Source organism: Lepidochelys kempii, chromosome 1 (assembly GCF_965140265.1).
Source record: "Lepidochelys kempii isolate rLepKem1 chromosome 1, rLepKem1.hap2, whole genome shotgun sequence".
NCBI classification, from domain to species: Eukaryota; Metazoa; Chordata; order Testudines; family Cheloniidae; genus Lepidochelys; species Lepidochelys kempii.
This window is the reverse complement of record NC_133256.1, coordinates 217,488,125-217,514,027: the sequence shown is the minus strand read 5'-3', so window position 1 is coordinate 217,514,027 and position 25,903 is coordinate 217,488,125. Positions and strand designations below refer to the sequence as shown.

The 25,903-nt window shown below is 46.9% G+C and overlaps 1 protein-coding gene across 6 annotated transcripts in view; it reads right to left on the bottom strand.

Moving 5' to 3' along the window:
• The window catches only part of TEAD4 (TEA domain transcription factor 4), a 58,892-nt gene that overhangs the window by 15,416 nt on the left and 17,573 nt on the right, over nt 1-25,903 (bottom strand). For 3 of the 6 annotated variants that reach the window (XM_073314138.1, XM_073314109.1, XM_073314128.1), the window contains 9 exons: nt 23,537-23,644; nt 20,939-21,047; nt 17,468-17,532; nt 15,451-15,513; nt 9,675-9,809; nt 8,055-8,098; nt 6,575-6,630; nt 4,499-4,629; nt 3,644-3,817 (listed from right to left, as the gene is read on the bottom strand). In XM_073314138.1, the coding sequence (XP_073170239.1) occupies nt 3,644-3,817; nt 4,499-4,629; nt 6,575-6,630; nt 8,055-8,098; nt 9,675-9,809; nt 15,451-15,513; nt 17,468-17,532; nt 20,939-21,038 (768 nt within the window). In that variant the 5' untranslated portion in view covers nt 21,039-21,047; nt 23,537-23,644. The remainder of the gene's footprint in view (nt 1-3,643; nt 3,818-4,498; nt 4,630-6,574; nt 6,631-8,054; nt 8,099-9,674; nt 9,810-15,450; nt 15,514-17,467; nt 17,533-20,938; nt 21,048-23,536; nt 23,645-25,903) is intronic. The other 3 variants (XM_073314119.1, XM_073314158.1, XM_073314147.1) reach the window with 3 other exon arrangements.

The window sequence follows — 25,903 nt, the reverse complement described above, 5'->3', positions numbered from 1 at the left end:
TTACATGAATAAATAAGAATTTAATAAATCAGTAGCTTGATTTTGAGAGGCACTGACCATAAGCAACTGCCATTGAAACTAACAGGAGCTCAGAACCTCTGAAAACCAATCCACTCATACATGTATCTAAATATGGATTTAAGTGTCTAATTTTAGGCATGCAAGTTTGAAAATTCTGGCCAGTATCTTGTTTTTATAGAATACTTTTCATCCAAAAGGACTTTACCAACTGTATAATGTAGGTATTGCTTTACCCACCACTGAAAAGCTGCCTCCTCTGTGGAGGAATAAGGTAGTTTCTTTGCAGTGCACAGCAACTAAGACAAGAAATGAAGTTGCATTGTTCATGCAGTTGAAAATGCAGGGCTACATAGCAGAATTGGTTGAAAATTTTCCACTGAATTGGTTTTTCAGAAAAAAAAAAAAAGTGGTTTTGACTCAATGATTTTTTTTGTAAGAGGTGTCTGGATTCTGCTGAACATTTTGACTTTTTGTCAAAAAAAGAACTTCCAAAACCAAAAAGTTTTCAGTTTTCTGCCAAAACCTGAACAATTTTGGCCACCTTCCCGCTCTCCCTAAAAAGTTATTTGGAACTGCCGCCACAGGCCCTCACAGAACTTGTAGTTCTGCTCCCTCATGCCCCCTTTCTCTGCTATGGGCTGGGTTTCCCAGTCAAACTACATCTCCTCTGATGTACTGTGGTTGCTCAACAAAAGAAAAGACCCTAGTGCACCAGGGGAGATGTAGTCTGGCCAGAGAGCCTGGCACATAGAGCAGAATGAGGGTATGAGGCACCCGAACTACAACTGCCATGAGGTACTGCGGCAGAATTTCCAAATGAATGTTGTTGGCTGAAAATTTCTGTTTTCAGTTTTTCACTAGAGAGTCTACCCTCTTCCCTCACCATCAATTTCCCAACTAGCTCTAATGTTCAGCCACGGAGAATGTAATAATCAAAGGGCTTGTCTACACCGTGGGGTAATGCGCTCTATAGACGTGTGATTTCTAAAGCACACCAGTGTGCTAAGCTTTAACTGGTCTGTGTAGATCCCGCTGGTGCGTGCTAATCTTTAGTGTGCTTTAACACAGCACTGTTTCAAACAGTGCTATGTTAAAGTGTACCAGCAAGGTCTACAAGGACGAAATAATGCATAACATGTTAGTGCACTTTAGAAATTACACTCCCTTAGATGTATTACCCCACACCAAGCTGAAATTTTACAAGGTTAACACTGACACTCTTGTGAAAATGCCACTGATTCTTAAATGTTCACAAGTGCTCAAGACCTCTATTTTACATCTGATCCACAAGACAGCTTCTTCAGCAGCTCTGTACCCAATAGTGTCATGCTGAGACACTGGTTCAAAACTGACATTCAGTAAATCATAAATACTGCTGTTTGCAGATCCTAGAGAGTACTGTATATACTCGTTCATAAGCTGAATTTTTTTAGTAAAAAAAGGAAGCACCAGAGAAGGGGGTCGGCTTATGAATGGGTATAGAGAGGAAGAGGTGGGACACAGCCCCTCCCCACCACATTGGGGTCAAGGAGAGGTAGCACAGCCAGCAGAGCCAGAAGGGAAGAGGTGGGGCCAGAGGCTCTCTGATTCTGGCCACGCCGCCCTGTCTGGCCTGCCGGAGCAGGCTGCAGCCAGCCCAGAGACATCCTCCCCTAGCCCTACCCAGATAAGGTGGGAAGAGATGGGATGGGGAGAGTGTGGGGGTCCCAGGCTAGGGGTGGGGTCATGTAGGGGGTGGTCACAGGGGTTACTCCCCTGACCCCCAACTTCTCTCCCCCCAAAAAAATTTCCCCACCAGTTGCTGTCCCAGCCTGTCAGGGTAAGCAGCTGGTGCGCCGGGACACTTTGTTTACTTAGGTTTACCTCCATGCCTGCGGACGCTCGAGGTAAACAAACCATCTTGGCTCGCCAGCGGCTTATCCTGATGGCCCGGGAGCCAAAGTTTGCTGACCCCTGAATTATAGGGTCGGCTTATGAATGAGTCATAAAAATTTTCCATTTTTACGTATCCATCTTGGGGGGGGGGTCAGCTTATAAACGAACTGGCTTACGATCGAGTATATATGGTAAGTATTCCTTGGAGGTTTCCAATCCAATTACTGACCCTGCCCGATCTTGCTTAGCTTATGATAAGCAGAGACAGGATCACAGCACAACGTTTATGCCTGAAGGCCATTAATGCGCCTGCTTTTAGGTGCACAGAAAGGCCACCACCACAACTCATCACCAGACATATAAAGCTCCCTCTGTGATTCAACAAAATACAGTGCCCCCACGGTATCAAAAAGGAACCAGGAAACCAAAATGCCATATGGTATCACTGACTGCGCGCTCTCCGATGCATTCCAAATTCCGCAACATGCCAAATCATTCAAGACCAGGATTTGGAATGCCCCAGACACCAGGACATGTCAGTCCATGCCCTGCAATCAGGAGATGCCTCACCCATGCCCAGCACAGAGACAACATGTAGTCACCTTAGGTGAGATTCCCCCCTGTGCAGATGGCCTTCATGCCACTGAAATCCTTCAAAATAAAGGCTTAATTCAGACTTCAGTGGCATCAACTCCTTGTTTACCCATCTGGGGTAAAAAAAAAAAAAAAAGTTCGAAACACAACAAAGGTGTTCAGAAACAAGCCATTCACCCTCCTTGCTGAACTCCCTGCTGTCTCTGCTGAGCCTGCCAATAAAGTGGTCAGTTAGTGACAATTAACATGATGAGTCTGAGAGAAGGATAAGCGTCCACTAGGAACGGGACTAAGACCATCAGCTCATTTCTCATAGTCTCGCTATGAGAAATGATCCAGCATTGAGTTGCAAGTGGTAATGTTAAAGTGAAAGGCTCCATATCTCATTACTCATTACAGATTCCCCCAGCCATCCAGCCCTGCCACTGCCCCAAGCTGCTATTATTTGTAATCTTATAATACCTACAATAACATCCGTCTCCAAATTATTTCCTCTGTGCCCTGCAGCACACACAAGATGCAATGGCACAATGCTACAGCTTTTGCAAAACCTGAGCTTGCGCATCAAAAATTCAATCCAAGCAACTGAGAGGGTAGAATTTTGCCAGGCTGATTCAACCTTAAGTTTTCTGCCAATTTACCAGAACCTCTCGGTCAGTTTTCAAGAACACATTTGCTGTATAATCCACTTTCATTGGTGCATGTTTCCTATTTTGTGGTCGGCCTTGTGCCTAGTGTAAATCACTTGTACATAGATAATGCAAACCCACAGAAATAGCGAAATAGGGCAGGAAGGGGGAAATAGAGTGCACGCTGGGAAGTTATTGAATATTTAGATTCAGGGAACAGATAGCTTCAAGGTTGCAGAGGAGAAGGATTTCCCTTACACATCAATCATTAAACCACTGGTCTGAACTGCAACTAAACAAACTCCCAAGAGTTTAGTCAGTTACAACTTTGCAGAAGGCAACACCAAATATTTGCCTTGCTCCAGCCAGAATGTCACAATAAGGCGTTTTGCTCTTCAGGGGGAGTCCCAGATGCGAGCAGTGGGTGAATTAGCTGCACACTCAACACTGAGTATCTGGTACTTCCCACAAAATAGCAAAAGGAGCAGGAGCAGCTGGGCAGTCTGGGAGCTTCCTTCTCTTACCCAGAACTTGACAAGGAAGAAGGCATTGGGTGGCCCCTTTTCAAAGAGCTCCTTCAGGCCCCCTTTCTTCTCAGGGAACTTGTCATAGATCTGCCGGATGTCCACCGCCTCGAGGTAGGGGTCACTGTAGCTGGGGCTTGACTGGCCAATGTGAACAAACAGGTGCTTGTTATACTGCAGGGAGACAGGTGTGAGACATTAGGGTGACACAGGATGGGCCTCGGTTCAGAGTTATCACCCAGTGCTCTTCACAGCAGAAAAGATGGGAACAGAATGTACTGGCTGGGACCATCTAACCATAGAGTTCAGGGGAGCTGTTGGACAGAGACAAACCAGGGAGCCCATTTGGGCCTTAGGACCCAAAAATCATTTACCTCACAACAGGCATGAACGGTACATGTGCAGGAGGCCTCTTAGGAAAACACTGCAGGAAGTGCTGTCTGGCCCCTTGCCTGCTGAAATGGCTCTGCAGGGATTCTACCACTATCTCATGATCACCAGAGCGCAGTTTGCTCTGGCCACATCCTCCCACCCTGGAACATACCCAGAATGCCCACTACACTCGGAGGGGAGATCAGAAGTCGATGGTGTAGAAGCGGCTACACTGGCTTCATGTCATTCTGTCTTTTGGGCCTTAGGACATTTTAATGGAGGAGAATCTGTTTTTACCAGATCCTAAATTCCCCAAGCTTGGCTTCTAAATTTGTCCCTGCCAATGCAGAGCAATTCAGTGGACCGGGCGCTTCAGTACATAGTTAAATAGCTAGATACATACTGAACAGCACACCTAGTGTAAATTAAAGCTATCCAGTGGCAAAAAATACATGGGAAGTGGGAGTGAGGTTTATATCTTACTGTATCTTGGTCTTGTTGTTGTTCCAAGAATGCAGAGAATTCTAACATCCAAAGTTTGGAGCTGGCAACCCTTCGCCCCTGCCAAGGTGGAGCCGATGGGGAAGGTGAGAGGCCAGCAGGAGACTCAAACCCTAAATGCAAGGGGATGAAAAAATGAGATGAAAAAGAGCCAAGTCAGCAACAACTGTCATTTTCAGCATCTAATGCAGGGGTGGGCAAACTTTTTGGCCTGGGCCACATCGGGTTTCCAAAATTGTATGGAGAGCCGGTTAGGGGAGGTTGTGTCTCCCCAAACAGCCAGGCATGGCCTGGCCCCAGCCTCCTATCCGACCCGCCCCGCTTCTAGCCTCCTGAAGGCTCCCCCAGGACTCCTGCCCCATCCAATCCCCCTGTTCCCTGCCCCCTGACGGCCTCCACAGGACTCCTGCCCCATCCACCACCCTGGCCCCTTGATAATCCCCAGACCCCCCACCCCTGACTGCTCCCTGCCACCTCATCCAACCTCCCCTCTCATTCCTGACTTGCCCCCAGGACTCCTGCCCCATCCAACCACCCCTTCTCCCTGTCCCTGGACCGCACCCTGAACCCCTGCCCCTGACTGCTCCCGCCACCCCATCCAACCACATGCCTCCTTCCTGACTGTCCCCCCCCCCGGACCCCTGCCCCATCCAACCCCCGTTTCCCGCCCTCTGACCACCCCGCCCCCTATCCACACCCCCGCCCCCTAACCACCACCCCCAACCCCCCTGCCCTCTATCCAACCCCCCTGCCCCTTTACCGCGCTGCCTGGAGCACCGGTGGCTGGCAACACTACAGCTGCGCCTCCCAGAGCACTGGGTCAGGCCGCGGCTCTGCAGCTGCGCTGCCCGGCCGCCCAGAGCATCACACCAGCGGCACAGTGATCTGAGGCTGCGGAGGATGGGAGACAGCGGGGGAGGGGCCGGTGGCAAGCCTCCCGGGCCAGGAGCTCAGGGGCCGGGCAGGAGGGTCCCGCGGGCCGGATGTGACCTGCGGGCCGTAGTTTGCCCACCTCTGATCTAATGTCACAGCCTAGTGAGAATCTTTTTTGGACTTCAACCCTCATATAAAACACTTGTCACAGTCTGTCCCTCCCCGATCAGTTTCTCAACTGTTCTTCCCTGAGGAAGTAACCCAGGATATGCTGCTAAGTAATGGATCAATCTAACTGCCACTGAAGTCAAAAGAAAGATTCCCACTGACTTCAGTGGGAGCTGGACTGGGCCTTAAATGAATAGCAAGACAATCTGCTTGGATATCTCAGAGCAGTCACCATGAATGAGGAAATGTTGAGATTGGGAAGGAAAAACCACCTTCTGCTCTACTAGAACAAGGCATCTGAGGAGAGTCACATTGGAAATACAACCCCCTTATTGTGGTGAAAACAGAGCGATCTTCTGGCTGGAGCATGGTGCTGGGATCTCGTGACTTCTAATTCCGCCTCTGCCATTGACCTATTACGTAATCTTGAGCATGCCATTTAGCCTTGCTCTGCTTCAACTAGTGGGAACTTGGCATCTAAATCCCCCTAGGCAGCTTTCAGAATCTCAGCCTATGTTTCTAATAACTCTGCCTGTGTGCAGAGACAGCAGCCACTTTGGTTTTGGAGTTGCTGCAGCCTGGTGTAAGAGGAGACACACACACTGTGCTCTCTCAGAAACTTTACTGTTCTTCTTCCATGTTTGTGGCTTCCCTTAATTTTAAATGGAGTCATTCAGACTGCAAGTAAATATTGCTCTTTGTGGTAACCAGAGAAATTAAAAACACAGGATCAGGTATGGTGAGGTTAGATTGAGTGAGTGGAGCTGGATGGGACATGCATTGGTTGGCTATATCAGATAAACCTGTGGCTGGACAGAACAAGTCTGGGACTAGATGTGGGTTGTTCTCATTCTTGTGGTTTCTCAGGTCCTTGCGGAATATTCGAATTTGCTATTTCCCCTTTAGTGGCAGGAAGCATGTAAGTCTCCTTTATAGTTATGACTAAAGAACTATGATTTTCTTACATGGCAACATGATGTGTATGTGCTGTGCAAGAAACTGTGTTTCCCTACCTACCTGGTAACGGGAGTGGAGATTGAACAGCATAGGTTTGTTGAGAAAAAGGTTTCACGCTGTAGGAATATACATGAGAGTTAGTTAAAGAAAAATCAAAGCATTTTGTTCAGTTCTCTGGGTAAATTAGGTGAAGGACTTTCCGGGGGGGAGAGAAAGTAACTCCACGAGAGGCAAGGAGGGCCCAGAAAGGGGACCCTAACAGTCCCTATACAAAAGGGGCCTCTAAGAGCATAACTTCAATAGAGCACCCCATGTATAAAAAGGGACCCACACAGCACACTGCATTCTTACCTACGTATCCAATAGCACAGACCCACTCAGGGGCATCCTTCAAGCTCACCTCAACGATTGGCTGTATGGAGATTGCAGGGCTTCTGACTTGATTCCCTACATGGCCTGGCCACCTAGACCCTAATGCCCATGTATTTATACAGCCTTTTGTCCAGAGATGGACTTAAGTGTGGGAAATGTCAGTAAATGGCAACTCAGCCTCTCTGTGTTGGGCTCTGCGAGCTCCTTTCCTGGTGATGGGCCATGTGGGGACAGCTTTTCAGAAGTGCTCAACACCCTCAATTGGGACTGGATTATCAACAGAGTTCCACTCCCAGTTAGGCCAGATTTTCAGAAGTGTTCAGCACCTGGCAGCGCCCCCTGTTCTCAGTGGGAGGTGGTGAGTGCTACGCTCTGGAAAATCTGGCCCTTAGTCAAGATCCCTGAGGGATCCCTCCCCAGTTCACTTGCAAACTAGAGGTCTAATTCAGAGGCCACATGTAAGCTGATATGTGCTAGATAGCTTTAGGGTCCCTTGGACCTACTCATACCCACTTACTGATGTGCAAGGGCATCTAAACGGGTGTGACTTACATGCTGAGAAGCCAAGACGTGTGAGTTGAAGGAGGAGAGGTGGCCAACTTTCATGTACACTGTTCTTACAACTTCCTGTTACTGCCTTTTTTGCTACACTCTTTTCTTCTGGATTCTCACTGTAGGCCAGATCAGGCCCAATGTGAATCCCTCCGATACCCATAGACACAGTGGGGCAAATTCCAAGATGAAGTATAAAAGGAGGGTGTAAAGGGTGAGTTAAGGCCCCCACTCAGTTCCCTTTGAAGCCAGCTTTTCTGTTGTCTTTGATAGGCATTGGATCAGACCCTAAGTGAGCTTAAGTGAATCCAGAGGCAGTTTGAATGAGTGTAATGTACATTTTGGAGGGGTCAGAAGAAGGGGCAAGATTCACCAGTTTAAGACTCCCTCTGAACTCATTTAGACTCATCTTTGAATTTAGCCCTAGGCCTTTTGCCTCAAATCCATGCCTGCTTCCATCGATAGCTTGGGGAGTGTCTGCCTTTCCGAGAAACAGCAGCATATGGCCTTATGGTTTCTTAACCTCGAGCTAATTGAAGGTACTGCCCAGCTCAGGGGAACTTCCACCACAGCACGGGAAGCAGCCATGTGTATGCTTAGGTGTGGGAGTACTCACTCGTGAGAGGATCCAGCTTGGCCTGGCAAAGCTCCTTGCCAAAACTGCAAAACCAAAGTACAGACACAGTCACCATCCTGAGGCTAAAGAAAACCAGACCTTACTCCTGTCAGAGGCTAGTGATGGCACATAACAAGACTGTGAGAAGGGCTAAGTGAGCCTGTATTCCCCTGCAGCGGCACTGATGGGATTTGGAAGGGTTAAGCCAGATGTGATAAGTAATTAAGGACAATTTTTCCAGCGGTAGACACTGGGTAAGAGTGGCTCCATTTTTGGGTGTCCAACTTCAGGGACCCCAAAGTCCACAGTCACTTTTGAAAACTTGGCTGCATGCGATTAACTCCGCATGTTACACTGAGATGAGCTGGGAGGCACCGTAGGGCGGGCTAGCACCAGGAAACAGACCTTTCTTCAGAGATGGAGCAGGAAAAGCTTTCTTTTGTGCTGCACAAAGGCATTCTGCATTGGTTATGTGCATCTAGAAAGCAGGCTGGGGGAAGCCTTGCAAAACCATGCCTGTTACAAGTTTTCTTGCTCCATGGCTCAAAAAACCTGGATCCATCAGCATCCACCAGTCGAACTTCAAAACCTGGATACTGACCCCATCCCAAACTCTGACTCTCCTGACCTGTCACAGGGTGGAGAAGAGGGGAAGGAGAGACAGTGAGACAAAGAGACAGCCTGGGTGCTGACATGTGGTGCAGTAACAATGGCCAAGTGAGGACAGGGAGGTGACAGCAACTGGAGGGGTGAGGAAGGAACACAGGTAACCCTTGCATTTTGTTCAGCGTGCGGAGTCCAGATATCGTGTCTCCTCTTTATTTATCAGGTTAATTCCTGATCTTTACATGGCTGCATTACAAAAAGAAAAAGGAAAAAAGAGCAATCTGAACTTCTCAACATGGAGGGATTTCCTGTTACTGCAAGCAGCAGCCGTGGCATTCAGGTGACTGATCTAATGCTGGCTGCATTATGTATCTGACCCTCCATCACCCTCTTAGCACAGTCCCTGAACTATACAGTCCCAGAGCCCTGGACAGAAGGAGCATCCCTTCCCTCAGGATCTCAGTGGGATTCATCCTGCAGGGTACAGAGAATCTTAAAGTTCCATGGCTTGGTTCAAAGGGCTCTGTGGTCAATGGAAGTCTTCCCCATTGACATCAGTGGGCTTTGGATCAGGCCTCATCTCTTTAGGCTTCTATATGAGGTCACCTGTCACCATGGTATACAAGCACTTGTGACTGTACGTGCCCAAGAGGGGGCTGGGGACAGACGGCAAGAATGGATTTGCTCAATACAAAAGAACCATGTGCCAAAAAAGACAGCACAGACATCCTATAACATCACTGGTGATTAACATCACAAATGCTCCTCTCGTCTACATCGGTTTTAGTGTGTCTCCACTGACTTCACTGGAGTTACTCCTGATTTACACCAGCTTGAGAGGTGAATCAGGCCCTAAATGTTGCAGTTACATAGCAATTTTGCCCTTCATGTTAATAAGGTGCACTTTGAACTTGTCCCCTGTGGTCTGTTTCTGGGGTGTGTGTCTATCACAGTTCCTAACTCTTATCTCTAGCTGACTCTCCTGCCCCATTTCCATCGAGACACTTCACTCACCCCAGACACAGCAGGGTAGGCTGGTCGCGGGAGGCCAGGCAATACCATTTTACTGTGGAAGGCGGTTGCAGAGATGATCTGGGCAGATGACATTGTAGCCATACTCTGCATGGCTTTATCTTTAGCTGCCTGATCCTAGGGGGGAGAGGAAGGGAAAAGAAGACATGGTGATTATAATAATCAATATGTCGTGCTGGGCACCCAGAACTCCCATGGACTTCGATCAGGGAAATGGGTGCTCAGCACCTCTGAAAAATCAGGCCAGTAAAGCCATTCAACAGGACCACAAGTGACTTTCTAATGCACAGAGCTCACCCTAGTTAAGACTGCAACTTAACTTCCATTATAAAATCCAGTAATCACTTGCTCAGCACTTTCCCAACATTTCTCCTTTTGGTCTGAAGCTTTTCACACTCAGTCTCAGCTCTACGGCTGTGAGGTTTTGTTACTAGAAGTGTGAGTCAGATCCTGCCAGCCATTTCTGAATTACTGGCAAGGAGCTGGAATGGGACAGATACTTTTCCATGAATAAAAATCTATACTCTGACTCAGGGGTAACACAAAAACAGCTCCTCACCACAAAACAATCCCCTCCAACCCGGCACTTGGGCTGGTCTAAGTGAAGATCGGTCGCTTTGTTACGATCCATTTTTTCAGGGGGGAAATAACTTGTAAGCAACAAGAAAATCACCCTCAGGTATGTTCAGCAGGACAGCCCTGCCTTCCTTCTATGGGATGGCAACACTTGTGGTGGTATGTAGAGTACAGACACCGTATGCCCAGCTAGCATGGCTATAAGTAGCAGCATAGATGGTGAGGCACAGTTTAGACAAGCAGAGGAGAGTGCCCCACATGGATGAACCCCAGGGTATATACCCTGCACACCCAAACAGCGCCTCCCTGGTCTACACTGCCTCTTCCCTGCCAGAGCTTTTCACTGTGGCATATAGCTACTGTGACAAAGTTCCTCCTCTGCCTTGGTGGGTCCTGTGCTTATTGGCGGATTTGCTCGCCTCAGAGGGTTCACGGCAGCCCTCAGTTTGGCTACTTTCGTGGCTCAAATCTGCCGTTCACTCAGTTAGCCTCATCACTGGCCAGCAAGGGGAAAAGGAAGAAGAACAAACCCCGCAGTCTCTGCTTATCCACCTAGTGGATCGGGGAACAGGCCAGAGACCTTCCCCTCTGGTGGAACCCACAGTCCGGGTCAACTCCTCCAGTACCAAGTAGGGAGTTGGAGGGATGGGGGGAACCTGGGCCCGCCCTCTACTCCGGGTTCCAGCCCAGGGCCTTGTAGATTGCAGTTGTCTACAGTAGCTCCTGTAACAGCTGCGTGACAGCTACAACTCCCTGGGCTACTTCCCCATGGCCTCCTCCCTAAACTTTCTTTATTCTCACCACAGGACCTTCCTCCTGATGTCTGATAATGCTTGTATTTCTCAGTCTTCCAGTAGTACGCCTTCTCATTCTCAGCTTCTTGCACCTCTTCCTCCCAGCTCCTCACACGCACACCACAAACTGAAGTGAGCTCCTTTTTAAAACCCAGGTGCCCAGATTAGCCTGCCTTAATTGATTTTAGCAGCTTCTTGATTGGCTGCAGGTGTTCTAATCAGCCTGTCTGCCTTAATTGTTTCCAGAAAGTTCCTGATTGTTCTGGAACCTTCTCTGTTACCTTACCCAGGGAAAAGGGACCTACTTAACCTGGGGCTAATATATCTGCCTTCTATTGCTCTCCTGTAGCCATCTGGCCTGACCCTGTCACGCGGCACATTCCCTACATGCCACCACAAGCGCAAACAAGGCCTTAGTTGGGCATTTATGCTTGTGGGTAACGACACTATGAAGTCACTAGGAGGTTTAATATGTGGAGCAGGGACCTCAAGGCTCTTCCTAAAAGCAGTCCTCTTCCCAGCTAGGGAGCATCGGCAGCAGGCAGGGCCACGATCCCCGCCCTCACCCCCGTTCGCTTCTACAGCCAGAGCCAGTCTCTACCTTTCAGACTCTCTTCTGTCTGTGACATCATAATTGTGACATCATCGGTGGGATGATGATTTTCATAAGCAACCGGAATAGGTGACCTCTTACAAGTGAAGAAAAGTGGCACCTCCTTCCTCAGCAGCTCTGCTCCTTGTGTGTATTCAGAGTCAGAGCAGCTGGCTTTAGTACCTAAAATAAATACTCTCCCTAGGGTCTCCATTCCTTTTCCCAACCTCCTCTTCCCTCAAAACTCCCTGAATGCTAATAATTAAAAAAATCAGAGGAAGTAAAAAAACTGAAAATAAATGAGCCTCTACAGAGGGAATGGTCTCCAGCTATAGTGTTTTCCATGGAGCCTCAGCAGAACCAGCTGGTATCTCTGTGTTGGTATCACTCAGTATGTGGAAGGGAAATATTTTTAACTGCTGAGAAAGCCTACAAATGTTCAAAAGCCAGGGGAAGCTTCTGCAGAGTCCTATTTAAATAAGGCTTTAGGAAAATATTTTAAAGATGACCTGCTAAATTTTAAAGAAAAGGGTTATATCCATTTTTGCTTCTTGATGATGTAAAAAGACTTTCCAAATTGCCGCTGAGGCTTTTTTTTCTGTTTGCTTTTTACATTTGAAATTCAACTGTAATCTACTCCGCTTTATGTGGAAGATATAAAGGAAAGACAGCGAACTTGTGGAATAATAACACACCATCATTTAAGAAGTGAAATGTGGGCAACTGAGAGCAGAAGGGAGTTTCAATTTAAAACTTTTTTCCCCGTTTGAATTTTGTTAATTCAAATGCCTGACAAAGAGTTGGGAGCAAACTTGTCTTTGTTAACGAATCAACACTGATCCCTTCCCCTTCAGCTAAGGGACGAGAAAGCTCGGAATCAATTTCTCTAGACTTCCAGCAAAAATAGGGGAAAGCAGACTTGATATTCCTCATATCGCTAAAGCAAGAACAAAAATGTCCTCCACTCCCCTCCCCCAGCCCCCCAAGCCCTTCTTATACTTTGTAATGAAAGAAATAAGGACACAATAATAGGTTAGTTTTTCGTTGCAGATCATTTTTCAGTCTGGCCTTAGTGCAGGTGACAGATATTTTAGCCAATTAGGACATAGAAAATTGCTGTCTCCTGGGGAAGTATTTTTCCTCAAGCTTTATCCCATTTTTGTTAAATTCATCTTGAACATGGTGCAAAAGCCTGTTACGGGCACAGTGGACAGCTGCAGAATACACTCTTGTGTGTGCTGTGGAAATAGCACTATACTAATTGCCCAATAAATCAGAACGTGGCAGGTCTGCTCTCCAGGGTATAAACATGAAATGTGTATTTGATATGGAAGGGGAACCAGCAGCAGGAGAGCACACAGCTGCCAGCAGGAACTTGGGAGAAGGGCAGTAACCTCTCTGATTGCATCTCCTAGCTCTACAAAGATGAGTGGGGGAAGTGAAGGAAGTAAGTAAGTTGAACGAGAGCGTGGCAGACTTGCCTCTGCAGGTCAGAAAGGAACTGACTGGTGCTGGGAAATGGTTCACTGCAGGCATGTGAGCAGAGCTCACAGCATGGCCCAAAGCAATGTAAAAGGAAGCTAGAAATGGAGCTCCCCAAGACACCTTCATTCCCTGAGAATGAAGTCTCCTTGCCCCCAGGCATTAAGTGGAAGCAGGCTCAGCTGGCTCATTTCCAATCACGCCAAATCCCAGGGCTGTGACACGCCAGGAACAGAATCAAGGTTACAGATACAAGCAGCAGTAAATCTTTTCACATGGTGGGCAGTTGTTTCCTACTCGCACTTCCTCTCTCAAGCCAGTCTCCACCTGAATAGATCACTTACTGGCACCACAGGCTTCCAGCCCAGACAGCCATACCTAGCTGCTTTGAATTGGGCAGCTGTAATTTGTAACTTCTTTCCCTTCTCAAAGCAGCTGGAAACAGGACTGGCTAATCACGGAACTATCACAGAGTTGTACAAAGAAACTGAGGGAGGGGTGGAAAGTGTGGTAGCTGGGGATCAAAACGCAGACACATGCAGTTCAGCACTGATCGGGACTGAGTCCAGCTGGTTCATTTACAGAGAGTCAGCTCCTGACGATGAACACTGAGGAGTCATAGAAATGGAAGGCTGAAAGGGACCTCGAGAAGTCATCGACTCCAGCCTCCTCCACTGAGGCAGGACCAAGGATAGCTAGACCATCCCTGACAAGTGTTTGTCTAACCTATAATTAAAAACCTCCTATGACGGGGATTCCACAACCTCCCTTAATAACCTCTCCCAATGTTTAATATCTTTACGGTAACAAGCCTTTTCCTAATATCTAGCCCAACTCTCCCTTGCTGCAGATTAAGCCCATTACTACTTGCCCTACCTTCAGTGGACATGGAGAAAAATTGATCACCATCCTCTTTATAACAGCCCTTAACATATTTGAAAAGTGTTATCGGGTCCCCCCCCACAGTCTTCCTCTCAAGACTAAACATACCCAGGTTTTTTTAACCTTTCCTTTTAGGCAAGCTTGGTAGAATTTGATTTTTTTTATAATGTTGATAGATAATATTAATGTTTATTTTTAAGCATTTTTTACTTTTACGTATTTAAATTTTCTCAGTTGCAAAAATTATGGGGTTTTAAGGGTTTTTTATTTTTATTTAGTTAAATTTTCAAAGTTGTGGGAAATTCTATAGTGGGGCGAGGCAATAATTATTTAATTACAGTAGACATTCAGAATGAAAAAGTTCAAGCTTTATAACCATTAAAACACAAATTGTCAACATCACATCAAAATATACAAGGTAAATATCCTTAAATCAAACTCTGATACCTTCTCAAGCAGCATTTCTCTTCCTTTGCCTAGATGTACCTTTCAGTTATTACTGATCAAAATAGTTTTTGTCGATTTGCGTGCATACAGTGAAACGGATGTTTACCACCATTTACTGATAAAAATGTAATCCTTCCAAGCCTACTCACTGGTCATGTTTTCTAAATCTTTTATAATTTTTATTGCTTTCCTCTGGACTCTCTCTAGTTTGTCCACATCTTTCCTACAGTGCGGTGCCAGAACTGGGCACAGCACTTCAGCTGAGGCCTCACCAGTGCCGAGTACAGTGGGACAAGTACCTCCTGGGTCTGACATACAACAGTTCTGTTAATACAGCCCAGAAGTCACCTACAGCTTCTAAACAGCTTAGTCCTAAATTACACTCTTCACCCCAGACCTGTGTTAGACACAGGTTCAGAGTCACCTCAGCTGGTACAGGGAGTCACAATTTGCAAGGGACGTCCCTCCCCAGCAGAAGCGCATCCCCGGAGGAGGTACTGGTTGCCATCACCATAGTCCCCTCACGGTTATGCCAGCAGAGGGTAGCTTTAGTTTGTCCAGGCAGCTCCACGGGATTGCCACCAGGAGAAGCGGTGAGTCACCACATTCCCACGGCTTGTTCTAACCCTACTACAAACCCTGGCAGCACAAGGAAGGGAGGTTGTGGCCACTTTATACCACCACAACCTCTATCCCACCCCCATATATGTTCTGCCACTGTGAACCCAGTGATGTGCACTATGGCAGCATACACCAGAGGTAAATCGGCCCCACAGAAATGAAAGTCATTGTTTCTTCATTCTTTAAATAGAAATCGCTTCCAGCACCACAGAGCCATAACAATGCAAGTGTTAGCTCAGCACTTCCTGGGAAGTGCCTCTTCCTCCCTGGCTTACAACAGTTTAGCTGCTGATCTCCCCCCAACAAGGCTATTAGGAGGGATTGGCTGGTGTGTGTGCGTTATGGTTAAGGATGCCCAGCATACCTTTAGCTTGGCTTGGATCTCCCGGGCTTTCCGACGCGCCAGCACCTGGATGTGACTGGACACCTGCATTGAAAAACAATTGCCATCCTCATTCAAGGGGACATCTTGGGAGTTGCCAGCAGTACTGAACAGAAGCCCATGACGTCTGTGCGATGGGGAATTAGTGATCCTTTTAGTTTCTTCTTTTCTTTTATATTTTTTAAAGAGAGGTTGCAGTAAGAAAGACTTTCTTCCAAGCGCAAACAAGCCCAATCTGATCAGGCTGCAGGGGCTAAGAATAGGTGTCAAATCAGAGGTCTCCACTGACCCAAAGGGCCCTGTGAAATCACAGCCCTTCTCCTAAAGGGCTTAAGGAGGCTGCTTACATGTCACAGACCTCTCTCTTTATGGTACCACATTATGGCCTCGTCCAGGTAGACGGGACACTTCCCAAAGTGAGTTCTTACCTAAATCCCTCCTCTCCAGCCTTTATAAATTCCTTTGACTCACCTGACTTTCCCTCCTCCCACCTTGGGCTATGCCGAAGGCCCTTCATTTGCCATTTTTATTTTTATTTCCTGGGATCATTGGGCTTTATTTAAAAACCAGTGAAAACCATAAACAAGGGGCAGTAGGCGGAGGGCAGGAGGGGTGCCCAGTACTCAGAGGGGATGGGGGGCAGGGACACTCACCATGTAGAAATTGCAGAAGCCTTCCACTCCCAGCAGCAGTAGGGCAGTCTCGCTGCTGGGACCTGGCTCCCTGCCTGTCTCGCTGCCCCACTGTGCAGAGGAAGCTGATGGGAATGCACTGAAGGGCCAGGGTCAGCAGGGGGCTCTGTCTAGCAGAGGCAGCTGATGGGGCTCTATGCACTGGGGCTGTGCTAAAGGCTGGGATCAGGAGAGGACTGGCAGACTGCAAGCTATGAATACTGATCTCCTCTGCCAGGGAGAGCCTTCTGCTGACCCCAGCCCTTCAGCATGGCCTTGTCTTCTTCCCCTGCAAAAAAATCCCCGGGTCCCAAAACAGCCAAATTTTGGGTGAAAAGTCAATAAAACCACAAAACTGGCTTTTTCAAAAACCTGGGAATGGTTCTGGGAAAAATCAGTAAATACCGATAACAGGCACACGACCATCACCATAAAGCTGAGAGAAATGAGGGCTGAGACTCTGCCCAGCTTCTTTATCAAGCAGTGGGGTTAAGAGAGAAGCTAATGCTAACTCTGAACTCGTGTGTGCCTGAAAGGTTCTCGACCGAAAGGTCTGGAGACCTGAAGTCCTATGTGTGTCTCCAGCAATGGCACATTATTCTGAACAGCCCAAACCCCTGTGTTTTAATCCCTGACCTGGAAGGACCATCTGTAGGAGTTCTGTTCCTAGGGCTACGCATTCTTTGGCCTTTCGAGTGAGATGGCCCAAAAGAGGACCAATTACGGTGATGGGACTCTTGTCTACAGAGAACGGGACTGAGACTGCGAACTCATTCATACATGTAACCCATCAGATGGTAACAACTTCCATTAACTGACAAGGAGCGGGAGAAGGCACCATACACCAAGACCAGGGGTAATCAATTATTTTTTGTCAAGGTCCAAATGTCTTGGTCAAGGCATTTCTTGGAGGCCCAAACTCCAGAGGAAAATCATACAAAAATAACTATAATAATAATAAGCAAATAAAAAGATTCCACAGACTGTTAAAAAGCTTCTGGTGGTCCAGATTTGGCCCGGGGTCTGCCTACTGACTACCCCGGCCTCACCTTTCTCACTAACCCGAGAGCGTAACAATTAATCTCTCTCCGAACGCGCCACTGCAGGAAATTTCCTGTGTCCCTGTGTGGTAATGCTACAGTCCCATCTGAAGACACTCAGACTGACTGAACTCACAGCTCTCATTACCCAGCAGACGGTGATGATCTCTTTCCAAAAGGCAGAGACTAACTGCAGCCAGCAGAGAGGCCATTAGTTCACACAAGCCCTCTCCATCCCTCGGGACACAAACAGAGCAGCCAGTGTCACACAGTCAACTTCACACCTACCTGTTTCCTTGTGCGCGTTTTCCCTGTTCTCAGTTTAATATAGCGGGCAATCAGCTCATTTCGGCCTGGAACAAGGAAATAATTCAAACCAAAGTTTAGAGAGACATGATCTCAGCAAGAAGATGTAGCCTGGACGTTTCTATCTATAGCGGCCTGCAGGGAGGCGATAAGCCCTAATGCTAACCCCTAGGTCAGGAATGTTCTCATTTAGTTCATGTTGCAGAGGCCAGTGTTAAAAGAGAAGAAGTCTGGACTGAAAATTCTATTCCCCATATTGCCTGTGTGCAATTTACAATGATCTCTAAAAGTTCCAGGTTTGTGTCCTTTTAATGGCTGGTTGTGACCAATAAAGTTCTGAGGGGTTTTCTTCTTGCTCTTTTTTTTATTGAACCTTAAAAATTCAGGTCCTGTCTGCCTTGTTTTCCATGGAAGGCTGCATGAATGCTTGGAAAAGTGGGATTAGAACATCACAAATATCAAAACAATGATCATTGAGAGGGGAAGAGATATTTTATTTGGGTGGTTTAAAGCTCTCTGGAGAGAGGGGTTATTTGGTTTGGGTTTTTTTAAACACCTGCTTAACTCAAACATGTGGATAAACAATTTGGAGAAAGAGTAACAGCCGTGTTAGTCTGTATTCACAAAAAGAAAAGGAGTACTTGTGGCACCTTAGAGACTAACCAATTTATTTGAGCATGAGCTTTCGTGAGCTACAGCTCACTTCATCGGATGCATACCGTGGAAACTGCAGCAGACTTTATATACACACAGAGAGATCATAAAACAAGTGTGTATATAAAGTCTGCTGCAGTTTCCACAGTATGCATCCGATGAAGTGAGCTGTAGCTCACGAAAGCTCATGCTCAAATAAATTGGTTAGTCTCTAAGGTGCCACAAGTCCTCCTTTTCAATTTGGAGAAAAGCTCTATCTCTCTCAGAAATTCAATACCCGGGCCCTTCCATGAAGGGTTGAGAAAGCTCTCACTCTAGGTCCCTGAGTCCTTCAAGGAGACCTCCAGCAGAACCATGGGAGGACCACACTTAATCTTGACATTTCTAAAGTAAAAACATGAAGAATTTTTTTTTAATAATAAAATTTTTTAAAAATCCAAACTTTATAAATTCTAAAGCCACAACAAAGGGCACAAACACCTTTTTTGGTGTCTCTTCCATGTCACTTTTAGTTGATGTTGACAGAGGGAGCTGCAGCCACAGGATGGTTTACGTTATGTTCATGAAATGTAACGAAGCACAGACATGGCTGTCTCCAGCACTCTGTCCACCTAAGTCTCAATCCGTTCCCTGCTCATATTGTTAGAGAGGCTCCCCTTGTTCTCACTGGGAGCAGGAGCAGGCTCTTAGCCACATGGATTTTCCAGTTTTCCCTGCTCTGCTACGCACAAAGATGGAATTATTTGATGCCCAGTATAGTGCTGCTGACTTCTCCGATTCTCACAGTGCCAGCTAGTGCAGTGACAGGCCCAGGAGAGGGTTAGATGGGAGCAGATGCTGTCAGACTACCTACCACCTGGCTGTTTTTCAACCAGCATAGCCATTTCTGCGAAGCTGAGACCAATTGCTAGTGAGAGGTCAACATCAGCCTGATAACCGACCTTTCTCTAGTGCCAAGAACAATATTTATGGCTTTTCAAAGCCTCCATCTGGCTGACTCAGGCCGGTAGCCTCGCAGACTGGCATTTACCGAGCAATGCCAGGGTAGGGGGTGCTACTTCCAGAATGCTGGCGTGGCCCAGAGCTGGAGAAAGACAATCTGACAATGGTGAACAATGGAAGCTAGACAGAACAAAGTGAGCTCCCCAGAACCTGTTTGTCTCTAATGAAGTGTGAGGGAATGTGTATGTCCACAGAGGGGGTGGGCTGCAGAGGAGGAGGAATGGGGTGTGAAAGAGAGAGGAAGGGAGAACTGACCCAGTGAGAATTTTACAAGTAGAATTTCAGACAATCACAGACTAATGAAAATAAACTTTATGGGGCAAATGTATCTATGGTGTGACTCCATTCAAGTCCGTGGGTTACATAAAGTGAGCCCAATCCCCTCACAGATATCACCGAGACCACCACTGACAAACCAGGGCAAACTCTGCACTGATGTAGACCCTATGCAATTCCATTACAGTCAGTCAAGTCGCAGGTGCAGGATTTAGCTCTTTTGTATCCAATCACAGTCACCCTCTTTTCCAGCTTCCATGCTTTGCTTTCCATTTCTCATCTCTCATTACCCCATTGCACCTTCCTCTTTCTGAAGCCAGGAGACAGAAAGGCAGCAGGGTGCATTACTTGCTAAAGGCTCCAGCAGCAAATGCAGGTAACCCTGCAAAGATATTAGCAACCTAGGGACAGACAGAATTATGGAGGGTGCTAAACCTGAGAACATCCCTAATGGGAACATATTAAAAGAACACAAGGTCATAACCCCAGGAGAAGCCAATTCTAAAGATTTGTTGTTTCCCCTGTTAAAAGCCAGAGGTGCGCATGTGAGGGATTTCTAGAAGTTTGTGGGTTCACTGTCTAGGAAGGGCGGTTTGTTTCCATTACAAACCTGGCTGCAGGATATTCAAAGCCTCATGCCCTGTCTTCACTTGGCTGGAATGGGCAGGGAGCTGTCGCACACTGTCAGATGGCTCATTTTTTAGAGCTCAGTAATCTGATCGCATGTTGTGTTCTTAGAATAACTCCCGTTGAGGCCTGCCACAGTCACGGGAACCTACCAACAGTTGTGTCTCCTCTGTCTGAACTGCGCATTGGATTTCATGAAGCTCTAGCCAACATACCAACTGCAGCCCACTGCCAGAAAGCCCTTTATCCTCCCTGAAGCCTTCCCCTTGGAGGCATGGGATGAAAAAACAGAGAGTGCAAGAAAGAGTCTCTCTCAGGTTCTTGCTCTGCTTGTTGTTCTCTTTACAGCCCTGTGCATCTGAAGCAGGTTTGCCTTCTGCTTTTGTATTAGACCTCTATCCCTGTAGCAGCATTAGATCTGTCTCTCCTCCCATCTCACTCCAGATTGCAGCTACTTGGATTCAGTAAATTCCACCAAGGTTTTCCTAAGAGAAGCACAAAGCATCTGTAATTCCCCATTCCTAACTGTGCTCATTTCACAGATGAAGAAGTCATCATTGCAGAAGAAGTCAAAGGAGGCCCCTAAGCCATGAGAAATATGTCCCAATCCAATTTCTCAGCTATTCTTTGCTGTCTTCCAGTGACAAAATATTGCTTGTACAAGGCACTCTCATAGAAATTTTCTCCACTAGCCCGGGATAAATCCTGTGTATCAGAGAGCACGTGCTCACAGAAAGGAGAAAATGGGGGACCAGAGAGTCTATTCTGTACTGGGTAGGAGTGAACAGTGGTCTCTGCAGATAGTCACTACTGTGAAATGGTAAAAATACCTGCTACTTGGTGCAATCTGGTCCATTCCAAAGGCAAGAAAAGAATATTTGCATTGGGACTTACTTTGATGAGCAGCATGGGTAAGCCATCTCTGACAGTGATGATCTAGCAGTATCCCAAAAGGGGTTAAGTAAATCAGACGTAGGGAAATTATCTGCCCCATCTTTTCAATCTGGTGGTATAATTTTAATGAATGGTTAATGGGATGTCACAGTTTTCTGGACTTCATATTTATTTACTTAACTGTTGATTACAAAACACAGAAACATCTCCTCCAAGAATTGCACACACTGGAAACTGACTGCCACAAATAAATCAAGCCACTAGGAAGTTACAGACATGCAGTACAACACCTGCGCCTTTCAATGCGCTATAAGCGCGAAACAAAACTAAATACTGAGTTAGTCCCAGGTTCTGTCAGGCCATGGCCTAGATAAAATTCGAACATGGGGAAGCTAAATCATCACTGTCAAAGCTACTGCCTCAGGTCTGCTTCCCTGCCTTCCTCTTTTTTCATCCCACTCATTCCTTTCCTCTTTCCTTCCCATTATAGTAGATGCCTTCTTGGGCATCATCTTTTTAAAAACAGTGCCTCATATGCCAATCCTAGACCAACTCACCTTGTCTATCTACCGCATAGTCCTTCCTCCCCAGCAAGATCACTGCAACAATTAACCACTCGCTGATATCTTCCCTGATACTAAGTTCACTGCCATCATCCTTAGGCTCTCTCCCGCTCATTGGCTACTGTCCCACCTTCCATTTCCTACCAAAGTCCTGGGAAAAGTCTTCTCCTCCTCTTATCTCCCAGCACAGTCTCCTTTACTGCTTCCAGTCCAGCTTCTTCTCCTTCCAGACTACTGAAACTGCCCTTTCTGAATAGTCAGTGGTCTTGCTCTCTCCTCTGGCCCTGGCTCCCGCCCTCCTGACTGCTTGATATTACCCACCAAGATCCAGTGCATCCTTGCTTTTCTGTTTTCACCCCATAACTCCCCTTTGTCTGGTTGGAACTTCTCCACTAAAGTTTTAGCCCTTGGCCTCATCTCTCTTCTCCTCTAGCTATTCCCCACTGGCCTTCCCCCATTCCGAATTTAACCTTGCATATCACTTTCCTATACAGATGGCTCTCTAACCCCTTCCCTGAGTCAGCCTTTCTGCCTATTTCACCCCACTAGCTCCTACTTTTTACAGAACTTCCATCAGCTCAACACGCACAGCACTGATGTCCTCACTAAGAGCACCCTCAGCCTCAGTGAAAATTCCACCACAGACATGTCCCACTCCTACCAAAACCCTGTTACAGATACCTCTGCCTTGATTCAGCTCTAACATTTCCCCACGCTCAGGGCACGTCTACACTGCAATTAGACACCCGAGGCTGGCCCATGCCAGCTGACTCGGGTGCGCAGGGCTCCAGCTACTGGACTGTTTAACTGCAGTGTAGACGTTTGGGCTCCAGCGGGAGCCTGGGCTCTAGCACCCTGCGTGGTGGGAGGGTCCCAGAGCTTGGGCTGCAGCCTGAGCCTCAATGTTTACATCGCAATTAAACAGCCCTTTAGCCTGAGCTGTACAAGCCCCTCATCAGCTGGTATGGGCCAGTCGCAGATGTCTAATTGCAGTAGTCACACCCTCAGGTCTCCTAATTGGCTTTTCTCCAGCAGAGTCTGAGTCTCTAAACACTAAATTAATGAGGTCAAAATTCACACACATCCAGCTTCTTTCAGACTTCACAAAAATCTGTATTGTTCCTCCCTTCAGTGCTAAATTCACAGCCACACACTCCCTTAGGAGGAGGTGAAACTTAATTACATAGCTACTGTATGTCCTCACCTCAGTACAGCTTGGTGTTTCTTTTACTGTACATGCCTTGGCCCTCAGGCGCCACATGACTTGGCTACATATACATAAAAAGAAAAGGAGGACTAGTGGCACCTTAGAGACTAACCAATTTATTTGAGCATAAGCTTTTGTGAGCTACAGCTCACTTCATCGATGCATCCGATGAAGTGAGCTGTAGCTCACGAAAACTTATGCTCAAATAAATTGGTTACTCTCTAAGGTGCCACTAGTCCTCCTGTTCTTTTTGCGAATACAGACTAACACGGCTGCTACTCTGAAACCTACCTATACATAGACAGCCCTGTAGTCTCTCTTCCAACCACAAGTGGGGGACAGCTTTATAGTTGCTCAGAGCTGCCATTGTACAGTAGGGTTCATTACTCTGACCGAACCCCAGATTGCCACTTTGCTTTCTACACAGCCCAGTTCCATAAATCTACCCATCCCTTCCAACTTCGGTCTCTGTCAAGATTGTGTCTGTGGCAGCTCTTCTGCTAAAGCACTTATTCATCCCTAAGTCTACTGTCTTGGCTAGAGTAGTTCCTTCCTCCATGGTTTCCCCCAGCCCTGTATGCAAACTTGACTGTTCAAAATGCACCTCCTTGGCTCCTTCTCCCACCCAAAAGCAGGAACATAGCACTCCTGTCCTCAGAGGTCTTTGCTGCTCATTTCAGCATCTAGCACAAAATCTACTTCCTAGTCTCCAAGGTCCCTCACGTTATCTCCCCTCCCATTGCCATTACTTCTTAGTTTGGGCTCCACTCTTTCTCTTCACCAACCCCTTCTCTATGCTGTTAGATCCTTCCCACATGATGCCCTTACCGTGATGTGGCAAAGTTTCCTTGTCTCTTTATGCCAAACTGGTTCCTCAGCTTTCCCCGAGTCTCATCTCAGGAACTATTTCTCCTCCCTGGCCCGTGTCTCCTCCTCCTCTCGCCGATAAAAGAAATAAACACCACAGCTTTAGCATCCCACTTTTCCCAGCCTCAATCGTCAACCCTGAAATTTGGCTTTAGTTCCCCAATATCCTCCATGGCCTACTCCATGCTATGCAGGCATTTATGGTGTCCCAGGGGGATCCCCCCCGTAACAAAGCCGTGGAACAATCAAAGAGAAGTTGGAATCCACACATGGTTTCACACTGAGCCCAATACATAGTGGGACATCATCTAGGAATTTAGTCAGTACTATGCGGAGAACTATGAAGTGCAAAGGTATTCAATATATATGATGGTTCTATACACCAATCTCAAGTCTTAATGATTTAATTCAAGGAAATCCCAGTCACCTAGGATACAACTTACTGCACTACTGTACACACAAACTACTTGTATGTGCAAGTCAAGAAAACTACGTGGTATACTGCTATTAAATTGAGCTCTGCAGAGGAAAAGACTGTTTTTATTTTGTGCCACCTACAGTGACAAGCACATTGTCCTTGCTTATTAATTAAATCACCATTATGATCACCATCCTGGGATCATTGTGTATGAGACACACCATAGAAAAACACATTGCATTTTATTGGGCCTTACTGTAAATACTTGGCCCCTGGCCAAATCAGTCCCAGAAACCTCACTCTGATCCCTGCAGGGCATCAAAGAATGCCACCAGCACAGCACTAACTAATTGGGGATAAGCCCCTTTGGCATAAACACATGTACTGGACCACCAGGAATTTTATATTCGGCTCTGAGAACAGAATTCCATCTTTGTGATCATTCACTCCTGGGTTGCTCCCTTGCATGGCTCTAATGAGCTCTAACCCTCCTCAGGAAGGGCTCACCACTCCTGGGATAAGAGAAGATCTGAGTCCCTATGTTCATTCAATCCTAGCAATAATGTTTTGAAGCCAACAATCAACACAGCAAGCTGCTCAGGTACTTCTTTAAAAATTCTCTGACCCACTGGTTTTGCTGTAGGGTATGTAACTCAGCAAATGGGAGATCAGTGTCACCTGCACCTTCAGTACTATCGCTACCAACTTGCTTTCATCTCTTGCTCGTGCAAAGTCTGTGGCTCTGATCTGTGCTCCTTACTTCTCTGAAATGGCATAGAAGAGTAGGTGATATTCATGAGGCAGGACATTCAAGTTATACTGGGCCAAGGCCATCTCACTAGAGAGAGGTTTTGACACATATCTTCAGAAAGAATACTTAGCACTTACACAGCACTTTTAATCTGCAGATCTCAAACTGCTTTACAAAGGAGGATAAGTATAACTTATCCCCATTTGGGAAACTGAGGCTAAGGGTGGTTAAAGTGACTTGCCTGAGGTCACAGGACAAGTCAGCGATAGGGTGGGAGATAGAACTCAGGTCTCCCAAGTCTCAGTCTAATGATCTATACAATGGGCCACACTTGCCTCTGTAAAAGGGCTACTCTTAGAAAGGTCTATATTTATTCCCCTCCTTCTTCCACATCAACCTGAGACACATTGCTAGTAATCCAGGAAGTGCCATACTAGATCAGACCACTGGTCTCAGATGGTGGCCAGCACCAAATGCTTCAGAGGAAGGTGCAAGAAACCCCCTAATGGACAGGGTTGGAATAACCTGCAAATAGCGGGAGTTTCTCACTAACCCCAGGCAGTGCATGATGCTGGCTTAGAGCTGATCCTAAGGTTTAGACTCTGACTAGCCCTCACAGAGATGCACAGTGGGAGGGGAGTGAGTTAGGATCTTCCTCTGCTTGCACAGCTCACCTAAAGGCTAGGCAGAACTGGACTGCATCTACTACTCCCTAATTATTCCTCCACGGTACAGTATGTATTACAGGGAAGATGGACTGGGGGCAGGACCATTGCTCTACCCCCTACACACAGGACCATGATGCACTCTTTAAAGGACTATAGAAGTCTACTTATTCCTCCATTCACTGGGGAGCTCCAGGCAATATGGCTCTACACCACCCTTCCCACCAAGTGCAATCTCATCTTCAGCGAATGAGTGGGATGCCCATATCTGCTGCATACTGTCCCTATACCTCAGACCATAGTACTGCAAGATAAACCCACCCAACAAAGCACTCAAACAAACTCACATGGAAATCTGTAGCCAGAGCATTCTGAAACTGCAGGGCAGCGCAAAGATTGTTCTGAGATCTCCTAAAGTCACACTGGGACAAACCGGTTGGGAACTGTTAGTGGATTTAGTTAGTATCTCTCAGCTAGAAGGATCTCAGATTATG